Source organism: Lucilia cuprina, chromosome 2 (genome assembly GCF_022045245.1).
Source record: "Lucilia cuprina isolate Lc7/37 chromosome 2, ASM2204524v1, whole genome shotgun sequence".
NCBI classification, from domain to species: Eukaryota; Metazoa; Arthropoda; class Insecta; order Diptera; family Calliphoridae; genus Lucilia; species Lucilia cuprina.
The window spans coordinates 28,140,987-28,163,070 of NC_060950.1; the positions used below are offsets into that span (position 1 = coordinate 28,140,987).

A 22,084-nucleotide genomic window follows, 5' to 3' on the forward strand; every position below is an offset into this window, starting at 1 on the left:
ATCATTTAAACTAAAATCAAAGTTTTTATTAAGGCAAATGATTCGAGAATGCAATAACATGGATTCTGACCTTGTTATTGGGAGTTGCGAAACGAAATGCAATTACCTTCTTCGAACAATATACGTCTCAAGTCTTTCAAAACATTTGATAGATCATTCGCGGAAATTTTACCCATTCATGCAAGATAAGTGGCTTTCGTCAAACGATTCGGTTACTTAATTGTTGTAAAAAGTTAATTCTTTGTGTTGATTAAGCGATATCTTTGTTAGTGCTTCTTGAATCCATAGTGTGAGAGATGAAAACAACTCGACAATGAATGTATTGATCAAGGATGGAGGTTTTCTTTTCCGGAGAAACATTCTTATAAGCGAAGACGTAATTCTTGAGATGAAAGTGGTTTAAACTTTTTGTCTAAGATCCAGGTTTTCTCAAAATCTCAAAATGTTTTTCCATTTCTGAGTGATTTGTTGAATTATTAGCAGATAATTCATCTATGTATACTTAAGATTAGGTTCTCAGTTGCCATCAAAAGTTAGGTCGCTTAGTTTTCGAAATGAAAGAGATTTTCTTTAATCTTTTCTTCGACCTATTCAAAACTTTATTACTTTTAAAAGTTTTTAAAATTATAGAGAAAAAATGATGTTGAGTTATTATTTACAAGAAATGATAACATATAAAATTTTAAAGTTATTGGCATTTATTGAGATCCAAATTAGGGCCATTTGATAAATATATTTACACTCTACAAAATGATAAATCATATTAATTAAAAATTTTACTACTTTACTACTATTACTACTGCAACTACTATTATTACCAAGAAAAATAATAACAATATTTTTACTTTACAAAAGAAATAAATTCACACACAAAATTTGATTTATAATCCCTCCCCAAACCCCATTCACCTCAATTTGCTCAAATCCCTTACCCTCAAAATCGTTATGCATAATATTGCTACATCTCATGTCAAACGGAATCATTACTCTAAAAAATCGCAAAAAACAACAATATAAATCTTAAACAAAAACAATCCCTCCTCCTACTTCCCTACTTTTAATGACAGCTACAAGCTTTGGTCTCCTCGACACCACCGCTGTCGGTGCCAACAACTCCAACATTGCAATCAATGCAAATGCAGATGCAAAACACTTCAGGAGTTGCTACAGCTGCTAATGCATCAAATCAAGATCCTGGTAGTCGTAGTTTACAATCATTGATACAAAATCAAAATAGTGTACTATCAACGGGACCAAGTACTTCGGCGGCTGCTGCCGCTGCTGCACAAAATGCTGCTCAAAATGCTTCTATACAGCAACAATTACAACAACAGCAACAGCAGCAGCAACATCAACATCAACAACAGCAGCAGCAACTGCAACAACAACAACAGCAGCAACAACTACAACAGCAGCAGCAACAACAACAACAACAGCAGCAGCAACAACAACAGCAGCAACAGCAACAACAAGCTAGTGCTGCTGTTGCTGCACTTACCTCTACACCCATGCCAACAGCGGCCGACATTAGTTTAATGCTGAACATTTTGAATACGACCGACGTTAGTCAATTGGCTAATTTGGATATCAATAAACTGGCCATGTATTTGGTTAGTATGAATAATGTAAATGTTCGTTCCAAACAATACTATATATTTTTTACTTCTTCTTTTGTTCTTCATCATTTAAAGTTTTTTTTTCACTTAATTCACTCACTCATCATCCTCATTATTAGCTGTAAGATTAAAAAAAAAACAAAAATTTCATGAAATATTTTCTCACATACAACATATTTTTACACAACCATACATATATACCACACTTACAATATTTGTTATTTAAAAGAAAGCATGATTTTTTACAGTTTTTTTTTCAATTAATACTAATTTAAGTCCTTTCATATGTATAAAGCTTTGGAATCCTTTAAAGATAAGGATAACCTCGTATTATTGAACTTTGTTTTTTGGTTGTTAAAAGTCGGGGAAATTTTTAAGATTATAGCAAAGTAACCGTTATCTTTTGTATAGACTAGTGAAAAGACTAGTCCATAGACTGAAGACTAGTCTACCAAATAGGCAATAGACTAGACGATATACTAGTCCATATTCTTGAAAATATATAAGACAATATGATAGTCTATAAATTAGACAATTGACTATAGATGAGACAAAAGACTTGACCAAAGATTTGTCTATAGACTAGACTATAAACTAGACTTTAGACAAGGCTGTGGATTAGTCTATTGATTAGACTATAGATCAGTCTATAGACTAGTCTTAAGACTGTACTATAAACTAGTTTTTAGACTAGTATATAGTCTATAGACGAGACTATGTTTTAATGTATAGACTATAAATTAGTCAACAGACTACACTACATATTAGTCTGTAGACTAGATAATAGATTAGTCTATAAAATAGACTATAGATTAGTCTGACTAGATTATAGATTAGTCTATAGTCTAGACAAGAGACTAGTCTATAGACTAGACTATAGACTAGTCTTTAGACAAGGCTATAGATCAGTCTATAGACTAGACTATAGATTAGTCTTAAGACTATACTATAGATTACTCTATAGACTAGACTGGGGACTAGTCCAAAGATTAGAATATAGATTAGTCTATATAATAGACTAGATTAGTCTGTAGACTAGATTATAGATATAGATTAGTTTATAGTCTAGACTATAGATTAGTCTATAAACTGAAATAAAAATTAGTCTATTGACTAGGCTATAAATTAGTCTATAATCTAGTCTATAGACTAGTCAATAAACTAGATTATAGATTGGTTTATTTACTATAGTACACTATTGATTAATCTCTAGTATAGACTAATAATAGACTTGTCTATAGATTTGATAGATAGACTATGATTTAGATAGACAATGCTATAGATTAGTCCATAGGCTAGACTTTAGATTAATCTATAGTCCATATATTATAGATTACTCTATTAGTCTATTAGACTTAACTAGAGACTAGTCTAAAGATTAGAATATAGATTAGTCTATATACTGACTATAGATTAGTCTGTAGACTAGATTATAGATATAGATTAGTTTATAGTCTAGACTATAGATTAGTCTATATACTGAAATGAAAATTAGTCTATTGACTAGGCTATAAATTAGTCTATATTCTAGTCTATAGACTAGTCAATAAACTAGATTATAGATTGGTCTATTTACTATAGTACACTATTGATTAGTCTCTAGTATAGACTAATAATAGACTTGTCTATAGATTTGATAGATAGACTATGATTTAGATAGACAATGCTATAGATTAGTCCATAGGCTAGACTTTAGATTAATCTATAGGCTAGATTATGGATTAATCTAAAGTCTAGTCTACAATATAGCCTAGTTTATATACTACACTATATATAAGTCCATATACTAGACTATAGGTTAGTTTATAGACTAAACTATATATTGGTTTATAGACTAGACTATATATTAGTCTATAGTCTAGACTATAGATTTATAGATAGACTAGAGTAACCACTAGTTTATAGAAGAGAGAAAGAAATAGTCTATAGCCTAGAGAAAAGTGTAGTCTATATTCAAGACCATAGACTATAGAACAATATATTTAATAGCCCAAGGACTAATTCACAGATTAGTATTGTTTTCAATAGCTAATTTATGACCCATCGTATGTACTTATAAAGATCGAATTTTAGAGTATAATTATACCAATTTTAGCAACCCTGTTACACTCTCATTTTCCCACTTTCAAAACTTCTCCAACTCTTATTAACTCTTGAGTATTTTGTAATACAACTCTCATACTAAAAGACAATGTCAAAATATTGCGAAAAATTCATTAAAAACTATAAAACCAAATCAAATAGAAAGAAAAAACTTTGAATAAAATTTAAGAGGGGGAAACGAAGGTGGTAAATGATAAAACACACTAAAACGCCTGCTCATTTACAATGACAGTTAAAAGATTTTCAAAAATGAGTAAAGAAATACTAAAATAAAAGCAACAAATCCTCAACAAAAACAGCAGGAATAATTTATGGGTATTTATTCACTCATTTCAACCCCCAAATAAAATTATACCAACAAAAAATTTCAAATACGATTTTTCGCTGTTTTTTGTTGTTGTTGCTTTTTGTGTGCAAAATATGTAACTTAAACTTCAAATTGTACATATTCCTTGTATGTATAATACTGTAATAGTAATCATAATCTATATATATAAAAGAGTAGTGTTACTGACTGACTGATTCATCATCGCACAGCTCAAACGGCTGAAAAATCCACTAAGGTGGGATTTTTGGAAATTTGCACATTTACGAGTAAAAAGGGGAAAAACGAGTAAAACAGGTTTTCTTAAATATCTTACATAATATTAGTGATACAAGAAAAATTTTAAATGCACCTGTATCTACTCTTCAAAAGGTCAGATGGGTGTCTGGTACTTTTTTGAAATTCGTACTTTTAAAGGGTAAAAATGTGTAACAAAGGTGATTTTGGTACCTTTTTTTTAGCCTTTTATAACTTTTTAACTAATTAATATAATCAAATTTAACTAAATATTTTGGATACATCTCTCAAAATTATGGGACACCTGTTTCGTACTTTTTAAAAATTCAGTCCTTTTTAGGTGTAAAAGGGAGAAAACTGTATTTATGGTACTTTTTTTTAGCACATTAAGAAAACGTTTTCGGTTTATTGAATTATTCATATTAAATTACGGACTAACTCTATAATATTTATTGTACTAAGGCCTATATAGTACCAAATTCGACTAAATTGTTTGGTACCTTTTTTAAAGCACAATTTTTCTGGAATAAATGAATGCAGATTTGAATCGTTTGAGTTTTATCTGTGATATGTATATATGTAGATTTAACATTTTGTAAACTTAATTCTCGAAAAAGTATACTTCTAAGCGAAAAGGGTACTTTCCACTTAGGTAAACTTTATTCCACTTTTTGGTACTTTTTCTTCCTTCAAATCATACTCTATGTATGTTCTTTAATATGAACTGAAAACACATGATTATTAAACATACACTTTTTAGTACTTTTTATCTCATAAATTGTACTTTTTTAATTTTCTAAAATATTTAACCTAGGAACATTAATTTTAACATACATGGTCTTGACTGAATAATATTCTGTAAGTGGGAACTATTTAGTACTTTTCTATTCTTCAAATGGATTCTTTATAATGTTTAACCGGAACACACGTTCCATATTAAATGAGAATTTATTGAAAGAGATCTTTGTACTTTTTCGTTTTTCCGATGGTACTTTTGAAATATTTTTACGATATTGAACATAGTTAGGGTAGCGAAGCACCCAGGGTATGCTAGTAATAATACAAAAATAAAAACAAAAATCTATTGAGTAAAATAGGAATAACAAAAAGAAGTCGTGATAAAATCCATTTGACTTTAACAGATATATCCCGTATGTTATTTGTTTTTGTAATTCAAACTCTTATTGTCACTAACCATCAAAAGTATGTGTGTGTGTGCTCTCTTTTGCTTCCTTGTTCATATATATATTTTTTAAGAAAAATTTATTTATTATTTTTTTTTTTTCAAAAAATATTAAACCTTTTTTCAAAAATTTCAAAACTTTTAAACCTGTTTAAACAATATTAACCAAACAAATTGTTTTAAACTTTGAAATTCTGTTAAAATATCTTTTACTCTCTCTCTCTCTTTCATCTTCACTCCCTTGAAAATCTTTTGCAAATTGTTGACACTTTTTCTATTAAGTATTTAATGTTCTTCCTTCTGCCTCCTTTGAGGGTAGTAAGTAGTAGGGTTCTTAGTTTAGGTTATTAATGAGTGATTTGTGTTTAAATAATAATGCGTTTTTCGCATAGAGGGTGGGCGTTGTTTAGAGTTAACGGTGGTGGTTTCATAACATTTGTATGATTTTTCTTTTCAATTCACTGATTTTTTTTTTAGATTATAAATACAAATATTGTTATAATGCAGTTTCTTGTTTTCGTTTTCAATATCCTTTGTTATTTGTTTGACATTTGTATAGTATATGTGCGTGTGTTATGAAGTTGACAATTATGTTTGGCCAATTTTTTTGGTTTATAGATAGATTTTGTCATGTGAGAAGTAACTGTACTTTTTGGATTAGTTGTTTGAGAAAAATATTTCAATAAAAAGGGGTTAATATGCAATTTAAAGTTTATTTATTATTTGTTGATAAAGCAGAGTTGAAAGGCGTACGGGTTATTAATCCGAGAATGTCATTTGAGGTCTCGTCTGTATGACAAAGATCTAGTGATGATAATGATTTCTACTCTCATATCTTTGCATTTTATTAATTTATCATTAAATTGTTTAAAAGTGGTTAATGTGGAAACTGTTTTTCGTTTTGCCACATAGTTAATGACACTGGATGATTATAATTCTAAATAAATCTTTTAAATGTAATGATAAAAAGGTTATCAATAGCGCATTATAGGCTTTTAATTTTCAGTCATTATTTCCAACCTTGCTGGTCGTATGTCATAAATAACACGAACAATTTTGGATTCCATGGTGTCAATTGTCGCTATTTCATTAGCATAAACAATTATGATGACTATGGTGCCGCAATGATTTTTTATTGTACGTAATACTAGCTTTGGCATCATTTTTGAAGAAATAAGATCAGATGATAGCGTGTAAACTTTAATACTTTTTAATAACAAACCCGTTAAGTCCATAATGATCCTCTTTGCAAAAAACATATTTGTGATAAAATATTAACTGAATTTGCAAGTAAATTTAGTTAATTAGCGTAGCGTTATTTAAGCGTTTATTCATTCATAATGATTTGCCCGAGTATATTGATCGCAAAAGTTAAAAAGTTAGATCACAAAAGTCGTTCGGCATTTAATACTTTCGTTAGATCTTGGGTTTGTACAATTGTTTGTAGAAGATGTTTTTAATATCAATTCTAGTTAGAGTTCAATTGAGTTTAAAAACCCTCCAAAACAAACTGTCCAAAAATTTTGTTGATTCAGGAAAAGTCTAAAGTTATATGATATGATGTCATTTCGAGGGACATCGTGATAGATGTTCAAATATCTTTGATTTTTTCTCCCTTCTCCTTCTCTCTCTCTCTTTCCTTCTCTCTCTCTTTTCCCTGATTAACAGTTGTTTAATCAGGGATAACAAATGGAACTTTCAAATTGTACAAAAAAGACTAATCTATAGATTATTGTCTAGTCTATAAAGTAGTCCTATCAGAGATACAAGCCGATGCAAAATGATCGTCGGCGGCGGCGCAAACATTTACAGTGAGTATTTAAAATAGTGACGGCCAGCCGCCGTCGATTTAAGTCGTTTTAGCTTGTATCTCTGGTCCATATTCCACACTTCAAAGAATATAAAAGCGATCGGAAAAAAGTAAAACTATAAAGTACTCTATCTGGTTATAATCTCTTCTAGTATCACATTTTCGTAATGTTTTTATTTTAACTGTTAAATTTGTCCAAAGTCGGGAGTTCTTTAATCTTTGTTTTCAAAATACATATTTTTGATAACAATTTCATATTTTAAAATTGTACAAAATCTGTCATTGGTGTACAAATCTGTCATTGTACTTTTGAAGACCGAATTGTACCAAAAACAAGTAATATTTCTATAATCTTATATACCCTTCACCAAGTATGTTTTAAAAAAACAGTTCTTCTTTATTTTGTATCTCTGCACACATGTCACACATAACATACACACAAACAAATATAAACTGTAGCAGAAAGAAATATTAACTGTTGTACTGTAATACCACCGTCAAACTGTATTATCACCCTCAAACAAATATGAGCTGTATTACCAACATATTGCTGCTTTTTCTCATTGTTCTTGTTATACCCATCACCTTCGTGAGAACAGAACAGCATCCAAACATACAAAAAAATACACAGCTGAATAAAACCAAATACATCTCCACACGCACATGTACATCTTTATCCAATTCACAGTGTTGTTGTTGCTTTTTTAACAAAGCATGAAAAAAATGTGGCTTTTTTGATGAAATTTTCAGAGGTTGTCTCGGATTTTTGCTCATATCTCCGTTATTTATAGCCCGATTTTGCTGATTTTAAATAGCGATCTTTTCGAAAGCATGTCTAATTGAATTATTGAAGATTCCGATCTCGCCAATATCTGGGGACCTCTCAAAACTTTCAACAGACAGACAGACGGACGGACAGACGGACATGGCTTAATCGACTCCGCTATCTATAAGGATCCAGAATATATATACTTTATAGGGTCGGAAAATTATATTATAGAAATTACAAACGGAATGACGAACTTATATATACCCTTTTCACGAAGGTGAAGGGTATAAAAAGTTTTTATTTTCAATAAAATTTCCAATATTTTAAAATAAATCAAAACATTCTAACACTCTCCTAAAACAACAACAAACAATTATAACGCTTAAAACAATAATTACACATGCCCAGGTAGTCATTCTGTATACAGTAATTTTTACACGTCACATTTAAAACTATCAGCATATACACAACAGACTGTATTTGTTTTAACATTAAGCGAAAGAGAAAAATATTGAACAAATTAAAAATGACAGCATATTGATGAAATACCAAATATAATGAAAACTGAATTAAAAAAAAAACAAATCAAATGTCAGACAGGTAGACAAAAAAGGACAAACAAGAATTTTTCATAGTTAAAACTACTAAAAAGAAATATTTTCCCAGCATTTATTTTTTTCTATTTTAAAAATTTTCTTTATTACTTTATGCAACTGAAATCTGAAACATTTAATGCGCATTAGATGATAATTCTTAACCCTTGTAGAACCACAAGGAACAATTTAAACCAATTTCATTGGAAATGTCATTAAGAATTTCCGTTTAAAAAAACTATTTTTAAATGCTTCGATTTTGGTTTTAAAATAAATACAAGGTCATTTTGCTGGTGTTTGTTAGGGAAATGGAAATTTTTAATATAATTCAATTACAAAGAGTCCTTTCATTGCAAAAGTCATTGCATAAAATAAACAAATAATTCATAGACATCATGCTGTTCGTCCAACAAAGATCGGTTTTAGATATGGTGGCCTTATTCCTATTCTCATTTTTTTCCTTAATAGTCTATTAAACCGGAGGTCCAACTACGCGTCTTTGTGTCAAAGCATTACGCGCTTTTCATACCTCCTTCGCGTTCTACGCTTCAAGTTAAATGCGATGCTTTTTAAGCGTAAATTTTTTGTTTTATTTTTAAAAAACTTCGAGTTTTTCTACAGTTTTTAATAATTTTTTATCATTAAACTCATTTTATTAAAAAATTATAAATACACTGAAAAAATCCATGCCTAATATATACGAAAAATGTCGTACATTGTACGAATCGTTGGTTGTTTCGCACCACGAAATTCTTTCGTAATATATACGAAATTGTACGAAATATTTTAGTACATTGCAAAATATTCTTTAAAAAAATTAATTTACATAAATTGAAAAAAGGGAATTTTGAATAAAAATGATAAAATTTACGTAATATTAATTTATACAAACATTTTTGTTCATTTTAAAATAAATTTTCTAATTTTAGTTCAGAATTATTCTCCACACGAATTTTCAATTTTTTTTTTTTATGAAAATAATTCGAGAATAATATTATACTTTTTCTTAAATTTTATAAAAATGTTGTAGTTTTATTTAATCATAATATAATTAATATCATTATGTTTAATTTCGCTAAAATTTAAGAAAAAAATATTACGAAAAGTTTTCGTACTTTCGTAAAAATCGAAAAGGTTTTTATTAAATAATATTTCGTATTATACACGAAATTTTTGTAAATATTACGAAAAAAGAAGTTACGAAATTTTTTCTCGTAAAGTTGAGCATGGATTATTTTCAGTGTATGCATTAAATAAACAGCACAAAATGTCAAAATCAGCTGATATGTTCGTTCGTCGCTTGTGACGCTTATAAAAGTAGAAAATAGATTTACTTTAAGCATTCTACGCGTCAAGGCATTCTACGCTTTTGTGCTTGTAACTTTTAGCATACAAATCCATTGATTCTATTTTTTGACAGACGCATAGAATGCAAGAAAGCGTAGAACGCGTGGTGTGGACCTCTAGCTTTAATTAGTTTCCAACCTTTTATAATCATACTCAAATATAACCTCAAAATTATGTTACCAAAATGTACCCACAAAATGCTTAATGTCTACTTAGAAATAAAATCTATAACTAAACAAAAAAATAATAATAATAATGCACAAAATAAGAGTTAAAACCACCATTACCATTCTCATCATAAATATAATTACAACAGAATACAGAAAAAATATTAGTAATTTTTTTTTGTAACTGATGCACATTCGAACACTAAGGCTAATGTTCATATACATTTCCATAAAATATGTGGATGATGATGAGACAGACGTTTGGAACGAGTAGTAATGGTATCGACTAACTAACAAATCAGCATATAATTTAAAGATTCCGACATACATACGAAAAACTGGAAACAAACAACAAAAGAAATAAATTCAATCCATCTAAGTTTATAACAGGAATGCCAAATTGAAAGAGCTTAAGGAATAAAGTACTTTTTTGAAAGTACTTTTTTCATTACTTTATGTTATTTTCTTGACATTTTAATAGAAAATGAAAGTTTGGTTGATACATTTAATATCAAAGGAAAGTTAAGTTTAGATTAGGTTCACTTAGTGGATTATTTCTTGACCCACGAAGTATCGTTTAAGGTGTTCTTTTACGGTTTAGAGTTAAACTTAATGTATGACCAAATAAATGAATCCGTTACACGAATATTATACAGATCATGAAGAAGAAGTTGTCTTAAGACAGTGACCAGTTTAGAGCATCTTTAAAACAGAGCTACTTTTTTCTAAAAAAAATTGTTTAAGGACACTTCACACGATCACACTTTATGTAAAGTGTAATGAAAAAGTATAATAAAATTCCATTCGTATAACAAAAATGTTTAAAAATCATATGAAATAATAACAAAGTAAGATGGAAACAGCTGTTTCACTTTTATTGTATGTGTTTACCTAAAAATACATCCCTGATCTAATCAGATCTGCTTGTTTTTTGAATCATTTAAAAAAAATGAATAGAGCCATACGACTGTCAAATTTCCATCCGTATGGTTTCACCCGATCCTTACTCTTCTACACAAAAATTTGACAGATCATATAACATGTGTGATCGTGTAAAGATCGGCTTTAGAAAAAAGTACCTTTCCATCGTGGAAATTGTCTAGAATAGAGCAACTTTCCACCTAGTAAAGTTATCTAGTATAGAATAGATAAAATTTCCTCCGAGGAATGTTGTCTACAATAGATCAAATATTTTTCGAAGAATGTTGTCTAGAATAGATCAAGATTCCTATGAGTAAAATTGTTCAAAATATATCAAATTTCTCTTGTGAACTATCTAGAATATATAAAATTTCCTCAGAGGAAATTTGTCTAGAATAGATAACATTTCCTCCGAGAAGTGTTGTCTAGAATAGATCAAATCGACTCCGAGAAAAGTTCTCTAAAATAGATCAAGTTTCCTTTGAGTAAAGTTTTTCAGAATAGATGAAATTTCCCCAGTGGAAATTTATCCAGAATGGATCAAGAGTTGTCTAGAATAGATTATATTTTCTTCGAAAAATATTGTCTAGAATATATAAATTTTCCTCCGAAGAATGTTGCCTAGACAGATTGAGTTTCATCCGTGATATTCTCTGGAATATATCAAATTAACTATGCGATACGTTTTTCAGAATAAAACAACTTTTCTAGAATAAAACAACTTTCCTCCGAGGAATGTTGTCTATTAAAGATAAAATTTTCTCCAAGTAATGTAGTCTATTAAAGATCAAAATTCCTCAGAGGAATGTTGTTAAGAATAGATCAAATTTCCTCAGAAGAATGTTGTCTAGAAAAGATAAAATTTCCTCAGAGGAAATTTGTCTAGAATAGATCAAAATTCCATCGAGGAAAGTTGATCTATTTCATTATAGACAACCGATGAAAGTTGTCTGAAATATATATATATATATCAATTCTCCTCCGAGTGTCCACAGAAATGAAACTCTCCTCCGAAAAAACTTGTCTAGAAATGCTGACTGAAAGTTTGTCTAGAGCTAAATTTATTTACATTTATAGTGCATCAAATAGGTATAAAAAAAGTACCAAATTTGACTAATTTTTTTTTATCAACCCTACCATTATAATTATTTGACACATGTGTGTACACTTTAAATACAAACATACATATATTGAAGCCCTGCTCATTCTATGCTACTCTACGTTACGGTGGTTTTAAAATATGTATTATTGTAAAAATGGATAAGAGAAAAATTCACGTACATATTTTATTGATACATATACACTCGTCCAAATACACGCATACAAAGGCTTATGAAAAATTTCAACCAAAAAAATTTTTTTTTTACCTTTTTTGTTATTTGGTCTAAAGTCATACATACATATGTATGTGTGTACAAATATTGCATTGATTATGGATATGCCTCTGCCTAGCCTGGCTGATGTACATACGTATAACTTAAATGGTTGGATGTGCGGATGGCAGGCGACAAACAAGCATTTATACATAATCATACAGATGTTTAAACCTAAATTTGTTTTAAGACAAAAGCAAAGCAAAAGAGAGAGAATGAGAGAAAAAAAAGAAAGCATGAGATGTCGTTTTATTTTCCCCCTTCTTTGATATTTGTTTTTAGTATAAAATAAAACATAACTACCTACTCTCTTGAACTGTATATTAAGAATTCAAAGACTTACATACGTCCTTATATGTATTGAACAAAACAACAACTACAACAAGAAGATGAAGAAGAACAATAAGTTTAAGAATTATAATACGACTAATAATCTAAAGAAGAATATCAACAAACAAACGTCAAGTGTGTAGTAGTTTGACCCTGGATATAATAAAAAACAAAAAAAAAAAAAAATGAAAGCTCATACTAGTACTTGTACATATCAACACTTGTTTGCCTCTCTAGGTGGCTGGCAGGGTAATAGCAGAGACAACTGGCAATCATAGTTATGCTTAAATGGATGGGAAGTATACCTTAACGTATTTTTTAAGATTTTAGCACCGAATAGAATAAAGGTTTGAAGTTCGTCTATTGTCCCAAGAATATGTAGCATTTTAGAGTCACTTAAGTGTAGACTTGCTAAACCCCAGCTCCAATATCTGCAGATAAGTTTCAGTGATTAAAGCCGAAATTCGACACTACGCGTCAAAGCATTACGCGCTTTTCATGCTTCCATCGCGTTCTATGCTTCAAGTTACATGAGACGCTTTTTATACCCTACACCACTATAGTGGGGAGGGTATTATACGTTTGTGCTGATGTTTGTAACATACAAAAATATTGGTCCAATACCCACCTTTAAGTATACCGATCGATTCAGAATCATTTTTTGAGGCTGGCTGTCTATGTAAACCTTGTGCGCATGGTACAGGCCGCAATTTTCAAGATAATTTGATGAAATTTGGACCAAGCATGTTTTTTGGCACAGGGACGAAGCCTGGTTGAAATCGGTCCATTATTTCACCTAGCCCCCATACAATCGTACCTCCCGATTTGAACTTTTTATACCATAATTACGTCAAATATTCTACTATCTCTCTAAAAATTGGCACAAATAAGTTTTATAAAAGTATAAATTACACTGCAGATTTTCGTAAGGAAAACTTCGCGTTTTTCTACAACTTTAATTTATTTTTTTATCATTTAACTCATTTTATTTTATTAAAATTTATAAATACGCATTAAATAAACAATATAAAATGTCAAAATCAGCTGACATGTTCGTGCGCGGCTTGTGACGTTTATAAAAGAATAGAAAGTAGATCTACTTTAAGCATTCTAAGCGTCAAGGCATTCTACGCTTTTGTACTTGTAAAAATACATTGATTGTACTTTTTTGACAGACGCGTAGAAAGCGTAGCGTGGTGTGAACATCCAGCTTAAGATGTCAAGGCAATATCGATATAAACTCACTTTTCCCGAAGGAGAAATACAAGTTTTTCTGTTATAAATAGGAACATGATTTTTTAGAATTGAGCAATTTTCCTTTGAGGAAATTTGCCAAGAAGAGATTAACTTTCTTCCCAGGAAATTTGTTAAGAATAGAGCAAATTTTTTTAGGGAAATTTGTCTAGAAAGGTGCTATTTTCTATCTTGAAGTTTTGTCTAGAATAGAGCAACTTTCCACTGAGAAAAGTTCTCTAATATTGAACGACTTTCCTTGAAGGAAGGAACTTTCCAAGGAAAGTAGTCTAGAATAGAATTAATGTTCTCCTAGGAAAGTTATATAGATTAATGCAACATTTCCTTTGAGAAATGCTGTCAAAAAGGAACAAGTTCTTTCTGAGGAATTTTATCTACAATAAATAAATTGTATCTAGAATGTAGCAACCTTCCTTCGAGGAAATGTTATTAAAAATAGAGCAACTTTCCGAGGAATCTTATCCTGAAAAGAGCTACTATTCTTCTAGGGAAATTATGTAGATTAATATGCAACATTTTTTCCGAGAAATGCTGTTTAAAAAAAAGCAAATTCTTCCTGTAGAAATTCTTCCTAAAAAAATCCATGCTTACTATATACGAAAAATGTCGTACATTGTACGAATCGTTCGTTGTTTCGCTCCACGAAATTCTTTCGTAATATATACGAAATTGTACGAAATATTTTAGTACATTGCAAAATGTTCTTGAAAAAAATAATTTACATAAATTGAAAAAAGGGAATTTTGAATAAAAATGATAAAATTTAGGAAACAATAATTTATTCAAACATTTTTGTTCATTTTAAAATAAATTTTTAAATTTTAGTTGAAAATTATTCTCCTCCGCACGAATTTTCATTTTTTTATGAAAATAATTCAAGAATAATATTTTTTTCTTAAATTTTATAAAAATGTTGTAGTTTTATTTAATCATAATATAATTAATATAATTATGTTTAATTTTGCTAAAATTTAAGAAAAAAAATATTACGAAAGGTTTTCGTACTTTCGTAAAAAATAGAAAAGGATTTTATTAAATAATATTTCGTATTATACACGAAATTTTTGTAAATATTACGAAAATAGAAGTTACGAAATTTTTGAAATAGGGACAGTTTAAAAGTTTCAAAATCGAAAAGTTCGACAATATAACTTGAAGAAAAATCTTGGCATTGATATCTTTTGACTTTTATTTCTGCGCTTACCTTCCCTCTCTCTTTCCACCATCACATAAGTTAGCCATGCGGTAGTGAAAAATGTCCAAACTTGACTTCAAACGGCATGTTGTTAAAAAAAGGGTGGATGTTACAAAAAGAAAAAATATTAAAACCGTAACGTAAAAGAATACGAATAGATTACAAAACGGCGAGAACACAAAACCTAATTTCGCATGTGTATATGAGCGGCGCGATAAAGCCAAGAAGAAATTCTTTTGAAACCTAAACAAAATGAACACTTTTTAATAATAATGAAGAAAATAATAAATCGACTTTAGAGCCAAAGCAGCAGCAGCAACAGCAAAAACATACACATTTTACTTTTATGGGAATTACTTACTCACTTGACTGGGATAATTTCGAAAACGTTGATTTGTTGTAGGCTTTATATTAGCCAAGTATAGAGTGGCCAGAAGGTGGAAGAATATAACTGCTCAAGCATAATATGTGATTTTGGGTCAACATATATGAATCTCACCTTAAGAAACTCATGGAATCTTTTTGACATTTTAATGATTTTTTCAATATTAACTCTTTATAAATGTAAAACGTCTTAGAGTAGAAATTACAATCCTGCGGAGTGCGGCTACGGTTGCGGATTTGTAGCCATTTTATTGTTTTTTGTTTTTGTATTTCATAGTTTATTTATTCACCACATGGTTTTTGTTCATTAAAAGTGGCAACTCTAAATGTAAATGAGAGAAAATCCGTAAACAAATTAAAATAAATTTTAATTTGGTGCGGATTTCTTCAACGATTTAAGTTGTCAAAACTCAATATAAAAAAATATCCGTCTCCGCAGACGCAATATTGTATTTCTACCCTTAAGGGGAAAACAGGTATTTCCTAAAAAAACGATCTGGCAACTTTAAAAATTCATAACCTCACAACAACATGGGAGGTGGTTTGCTACAGTTCTTAGGTTGTCTATTTAACTAAATGGTTGAACAACGACAACAGCAATAGTAAAAGCACCGTCAGGTTGTTGTAAAAAAAAGTTTAATATAGAGAAGCTATAAAATACAAGATTCATATGTATAAACCATATGCATAAATATGGGTTTTGGGAGTCTTGATTATGGCTAAATTTTGTAATATTTCTTACGTATTTGTAAGTGTATTTGAATAATGTATGCTTGAATCGAGTCTGGTAATAAAATGTAGATGAAGCTAGAAACTAAAATCAATACAGTTAAGGTCAGGTAGGGTAGAAGGGGGACCATAGCCACTTTTTTTTTTTTTTTTTGAGGCGGCCTCAAATTAAAACCACAATACATATTCTTAATTTTTTTCTTGGTTCGGATACTTAGATATGTTGGCTTTAGTTTTATACCTTTCAATATTTCCTAAGTCATCCTCATGTATATATATTTTTTAATTTTTCCGCACTGACCAAAAACGGGGATACCGCCCCATCCATGGGGTAAATGCGCCAAGGGGATGGGGCAGATTTGTCATTAGTAAAATAATAGAAAAAATTACAAAAATAAAAAATTATATTGGTGTTTTATACTTTAATTCATTAAACAAAGTATAATAAACCAGATATTTATTGTTTATTTCACAAAACATAACAAAAAAAAAAATTAAAACAAATTTATTACTGATTTGTTCTATATTTTAACCAAATTTTGTTCTACATCACAAGCATTACATATATTTGGCGCATGTGTCCCACGGGCAGTTCTGGAGTTTAGTTTCAATTTTTTCGGGGTTTTAAATTATATTATCGCAAATATTATTATGTCTTATTGTTCACTATTATAGACGTTCTAACACTGACTAATATATTTATTCTATCACAAAAACTAAAAAAGTTAGCACAAAAAGTTCACACAGTGAAATATGTATTTTCACAGCCCTTTGAAAATCAATTAATCATGTCTGCCTCCCATCATATGTAAAGTTAATGTTTCAAATTTTCAGAGATGATAGATAATCGATAAACCAAAACAAAATTTGATAATGCGATAAAATCGGTTACTCGGTTTTCAAGTTATTCGCATTGGCAGATGTGCCCCTATGGCGAATGATCCCCCTTCTACCCTAATTAGCACGAATTAAAAACATATTTCTTGTTTACTTTCATACTTCTTCCGAAACACTTTTTAGCCAAAGAAATCTAACTTTACCTAGATATTGTAATCTTTTAATAACTTTCTTTAATCATAAACGCAACAATAGTGGAACAAAATTCAAGCCAAAAAAAGTTTTAAATAAACACATAAACCAATAATAACAACAACAAAAAACTATAGGTACTAGCAACCACCATTTTCTTTCTTTCTTTTTTCAACTACATATTACAAATTGTCAATTTTCTCTTACTCTCCTATAATAATTAAACATATTTTTTTTATACATTTACATACATTATTATTACTCCCACCCCTCTTCTAAATATCACGCGTTTTAGACACACGCTCTCTCACACTCTCTCTCACTTTAAATATATTACGTTACTCCCATCTGTAAGAATTTTATATTTTCTTACATTTTATATTATAAATTATAAAACTATTATAATTATTTATATTGCTTAAAACAAATCCTAATATTGTCGCCATTTGTACTATAACCAATACTCTCACATACAATACACACTAGCTAGCAGCACACTTAGGCACACATACACATTTATGTATGTTAAGTAAACAGTGTGTGTGTGTCTTATTTATTTATTTACACTTGTCAAATCAAGCCGTAAGGAAAAAACATTTTTTTGGATAATATAGAATTAAAAAAAATATTTTGAATTAAAAAAATAGTTAAATTTTAATAATTTTAAAATCTCAGCTTTTATTTTTATGCAAAAATCAAGATTATATTTTCTACTAGTGTCAATCATGATTCCATCTCAAAAGCATTTAAAGGGAAGAGAAATTTGATTACTTCCTTAATAATTTCCTTAATTTTAAATGGTTTGCTATAGATTTTTAATAAATATTTACTATACAGTGCCACTCAACTAATTAGTTCCACTAATACATTCTTTTTTCTATAACCTATGCAACTGATTTTTATAGAAGAGTGGAAGAAATCCTTTAATAATGAAAATACAGTAAAAAACCTTTAAACTCATTTGAAGCTTCTTCAACATTAGAAGTCTTAACTTCAAATCATTTTTTATGCAACATTTATTTATTAAATTGAGAGAGAGAGAGGGGGAGAGAGAGAGTACCGAAGTAAACAGTTAAATCCTAGTGTAATATTCAAAACACATGTCATATTATTAGTTTGACAATGTTAGAGAGCAATAAAGCAATCATATAAAATATATAAAATATCCTTATGCTGAACCGCATACTGTCATACCAAGCCAGCAGTTCGGGCACATTTTTGAACGAGATACTTAACCTACCGATTAATGTTACCCCTAGCCAACTGACTGCTACTCGTCACTTCATACAAAGGAACATTGTAATGACCCTTTTCACTTCATTTTTGGTTATTGTAAAGTGTCGATTGTCTCCGCTCTCACTTACAAATTGTATACTATAGTGACGACTGCACATTTGCAGAAAGACAAATTGCAGCCAACCATGTGTTTGGATGTTAGTGGAAATGACTTTAATTTTCAAATACATTAAATATCTGTCAAACTTCTGGAGAAATTCTGGAAAATCTGAACTAAAGTAAATACATCAAAACAACAATTACAATAAAAACCCAACAAACAGAAAATTCAGAAAAGCAAAATGTCATTCTGTTTCTACCCAGCAGTTCGACGGGATAGTCCCGAACTGTACACTTAACCTACCACTTGTGGTGGCCCCTAGCCACCTGACTACCCAGGTGACCGACCATTTTAACATGGGCTTGTCCTACGAGGAAGTCAATCGTCACTCTACACCCTACAAAGAGACAGTAAAGAAACGATTGCCTTCCCTCTCGCTTACAAAGGGGACACTAAAGTGACGACTGTCTTCATTATCGTTTACCAAGAGTTTATTTGTGACGAAAGACCAAAAAAAAATACGAATTGGAGTCAGCCAGGTGGTAAGATATTAATGGAACTAAAATTTAAAAATTTCAAGTGTCTACTCTCTAGAATACTTTGGGGCAAAAATGTGACGATTGACCCGAAAGATATAAATTTGAGTCAACCAGATGGTGGCATATTAGTAGAAAGTAATAAACATTTCTTCAGAAGATGGGTAAAATAACCACTTTCAGAAGTACAACAAAAAAACTACTTTTAAGAGTATAATCTTTAGGTTACTTGAGGATAGTAAAGGGACGAGTGTCTCCGCTCCCGCTTACAAAGAGGGCACTAAAGTGACGACTGTCTTCATTCTCGTGACGAATGACCCAAAACGTACGAATTACGATCATCCAGGTGGTTAACTATTAGTGGAAATTACTGTCTTTTTCGTATGCATTGACTCTTTGTCGAACTGCTGGGTTGGTCTTATATCCCTTAAAATATCTAGCATTTCGGAACTAGATATTTAATTTAAAACGACTATTGCCTCCAGTTGTTTAGTGGTTAGACATGTATTCTATTCCCACCAGTTGAATAATAACATCATCGAGAGATATATAAAACTTCTGATATTGTAAAACATTTGCTGCGAACCTTTCGCTCATTATCTGTTGTTGTTTTCAAACCTTAATGTTTGTTGGGTTAAATATCGTTCATATATCACTGGCTTTGCAATTTAGTTAATTTTGTCTTGTTCTTATTGTAGCTACTACTACCTCCTTCTCATTTTCTCTTTTCGTATATGAAAAAGAAGACTGACTGACAAATACTTGCTGTAAAATTCATTTTTTTTTTCTTTCTTCATCCTTACCAACAACAACAACAAAAAGAACAGGCTCTTAATAAATTTATAGTTTAGTTTAGGTTCCTTTTTTGTTCTTTTCTGTGGAGCTAATATATATATGTATGTATTTGCAATAACAACTACAATTGAAAATTTATATTTTAAGTTGTTGTAGAGACAAGCTCATTTGTAAAAAAATCTTTTATTGAAAAAAGAAAGACAAAATCGGTAACAAAACTGTATTGAATCTAAATAAATACACAAATTTGACTCTCTGTGTGTCTTAAAATAACAGCGATAACAGGGATGGTAATGTTGTCAAAATGGTACTTTTTTCTACAATCTTTCGCTACTTAATTTTATTATCCATTTTTAAAAGAATAATTTGAACTCGTATTGTTTTGTTATATCTGTTAAATTTCGTAAAAATATGAAATTTATGTAACATTTTTCCTATTAATTTTTACAATTTGAAAATGTTAATTCCCATCTCTGTTTCATAATAACATTGTCGTGTAATAATCATGACGACAATAACAACAAAGTAAGCAAATAGTGGTAAAATTTTAAGCAAAATCAAAGTATAAGAATATTTCTTAGTTTGGTTATTGTTGTTGTTTTTGTTTTCGTGTATTTTCTTATATTACTCGATATTGTATTTAAGTAAACATTGAACAGCAATTACTCTAAAATAAAAAAAGGGAAGTATAACCCGCCGTCAATGATGCCAGAAATTTTATCTGGAAAAATGTTATTAAAGGTGATAAATGAAATTTTGGTAAATTAGGTAACAATTAGAATATCACATGAAATATGTAGGTTCCCCATTTTACATGTTGTGATTTTTTTTTGGAATTTTGTAAACAATAAACAGCTGTTAATAACAATACCATCTATTGTGAATAGAAAGTAATAGAAAGTAATATTTACTTTGAGGAAAATAAATATAGGGTAGAAGGGGGACCATACGCCACTTTTTCTTTGAGGCGGCCTCAAATTAAAACCATAATACATATTCTTAATTTTTTTCTTGGTTCGGATACTTAGATATGTTGGCTTTAGTTTTATTCCTTTCAATCTTTCACAAGTCATCCTCATGTACATATTTTTTAAACTTTTCCGCACTGACCAAAAACGGCGATACCGCCCCATCCAGATTTGTCATTAGTAAAATAAAAAAAAAAAAATTACAAAAATAAAAACTTGTTTTGCTGTTTCATACTTCCATTCATTAAAAAAGTGTAATAAACCAGACATTTATTGTTGATTTCACAAAACTTAACAAAAAAAAAATTAAAACAAATTATTACTAATTTTTTCTATATTTTAACCAAATTTTGTTTTACATCATAAGTATTACATATAATTGGCACATGTGCCCCACGGGCAGTTCTGGGGTTTAGTTTCAATTTTTTTGGGCTTTAAATTATATTATCGAAAATATTATTATGTCTTATTGTTCACTATTATTGACATTCTAATACTAACCAATATATTTTTTCTATCACAAAAACTAAAAAAGTTAGCACAAAAAGTTCACACAGTGAAATATGTATTTTCACAGTCCTTTGAAAAACATCATGTCTGCCTCCCATCACATGTAAAGTTAATGTTTCAAATTTTTAGGGATGATAGATAATCGATAAACGAAAACAAAAATTGATAATGCGATAAAATCGATTACTCGGTTTTCAAGTTAATCGCATTGACAGATGTGCCCCTATGGCGAATGATCCCCCTTCTACCTTACCATGTTAACACAAATTTCACATGTAATTGCCGTTAAGGACAAAGAGTCTAGTCTATAGTCTGGTCTATAATCTAGTTAAGTCTATAGTCTGTACTATAGTCAAGTCTACAGCCTAGTCTTTAGTCTGATCTGTAATATAGTCTCCAGTCTAAAGCCAAGTCTAAAGTTTAGACTTGGGTCTAGTTTTTATTCTAGTCAAATGTTTCTCTTGTCTACAGTTCAGTCTAGTCTGTACTATAGTCAAGTCTACAGCCTAGTGTTTAGTCTGATCTATAATATAGTCTCCAATCTAAAGCCAACTCTAAAGTTTAGACTTGGGTC

At 29.9% G+C, this 22,084-nt stretch overlaps 1 protein-coding gene across 7 annotated transcripts in view; it reads left to right on the top strand.

Moving 5' to 3' along the window:
• LOC111678590 (mucin-19) overlaps positions 1-22,084 on the top strand; it is a 66,828-nt gene that overhangs the window by 25,849 nt on the left and 18,895 nt on the right. For 4 of the 7 annotated variants that reach the window (XM_046945257.1, XM_046945260.1, XM_046945258.1 and 1 more), the window contains one exon: positions 1,068-1,625. The exons of 2 other annotated variants lie outside the window; for them this stretch is intronic. In XM_046945257.1, coding sequence (XP_046801213.1) covers positions 1,068-1,625 — 558 coding nt within the window. The remainder of the gene's footprint in view (positions 1-1,067; positions 1,626-22,084) is intronic. One more of the 7 variants, XM_046945259.1, reaches the window with a different exon arrangement.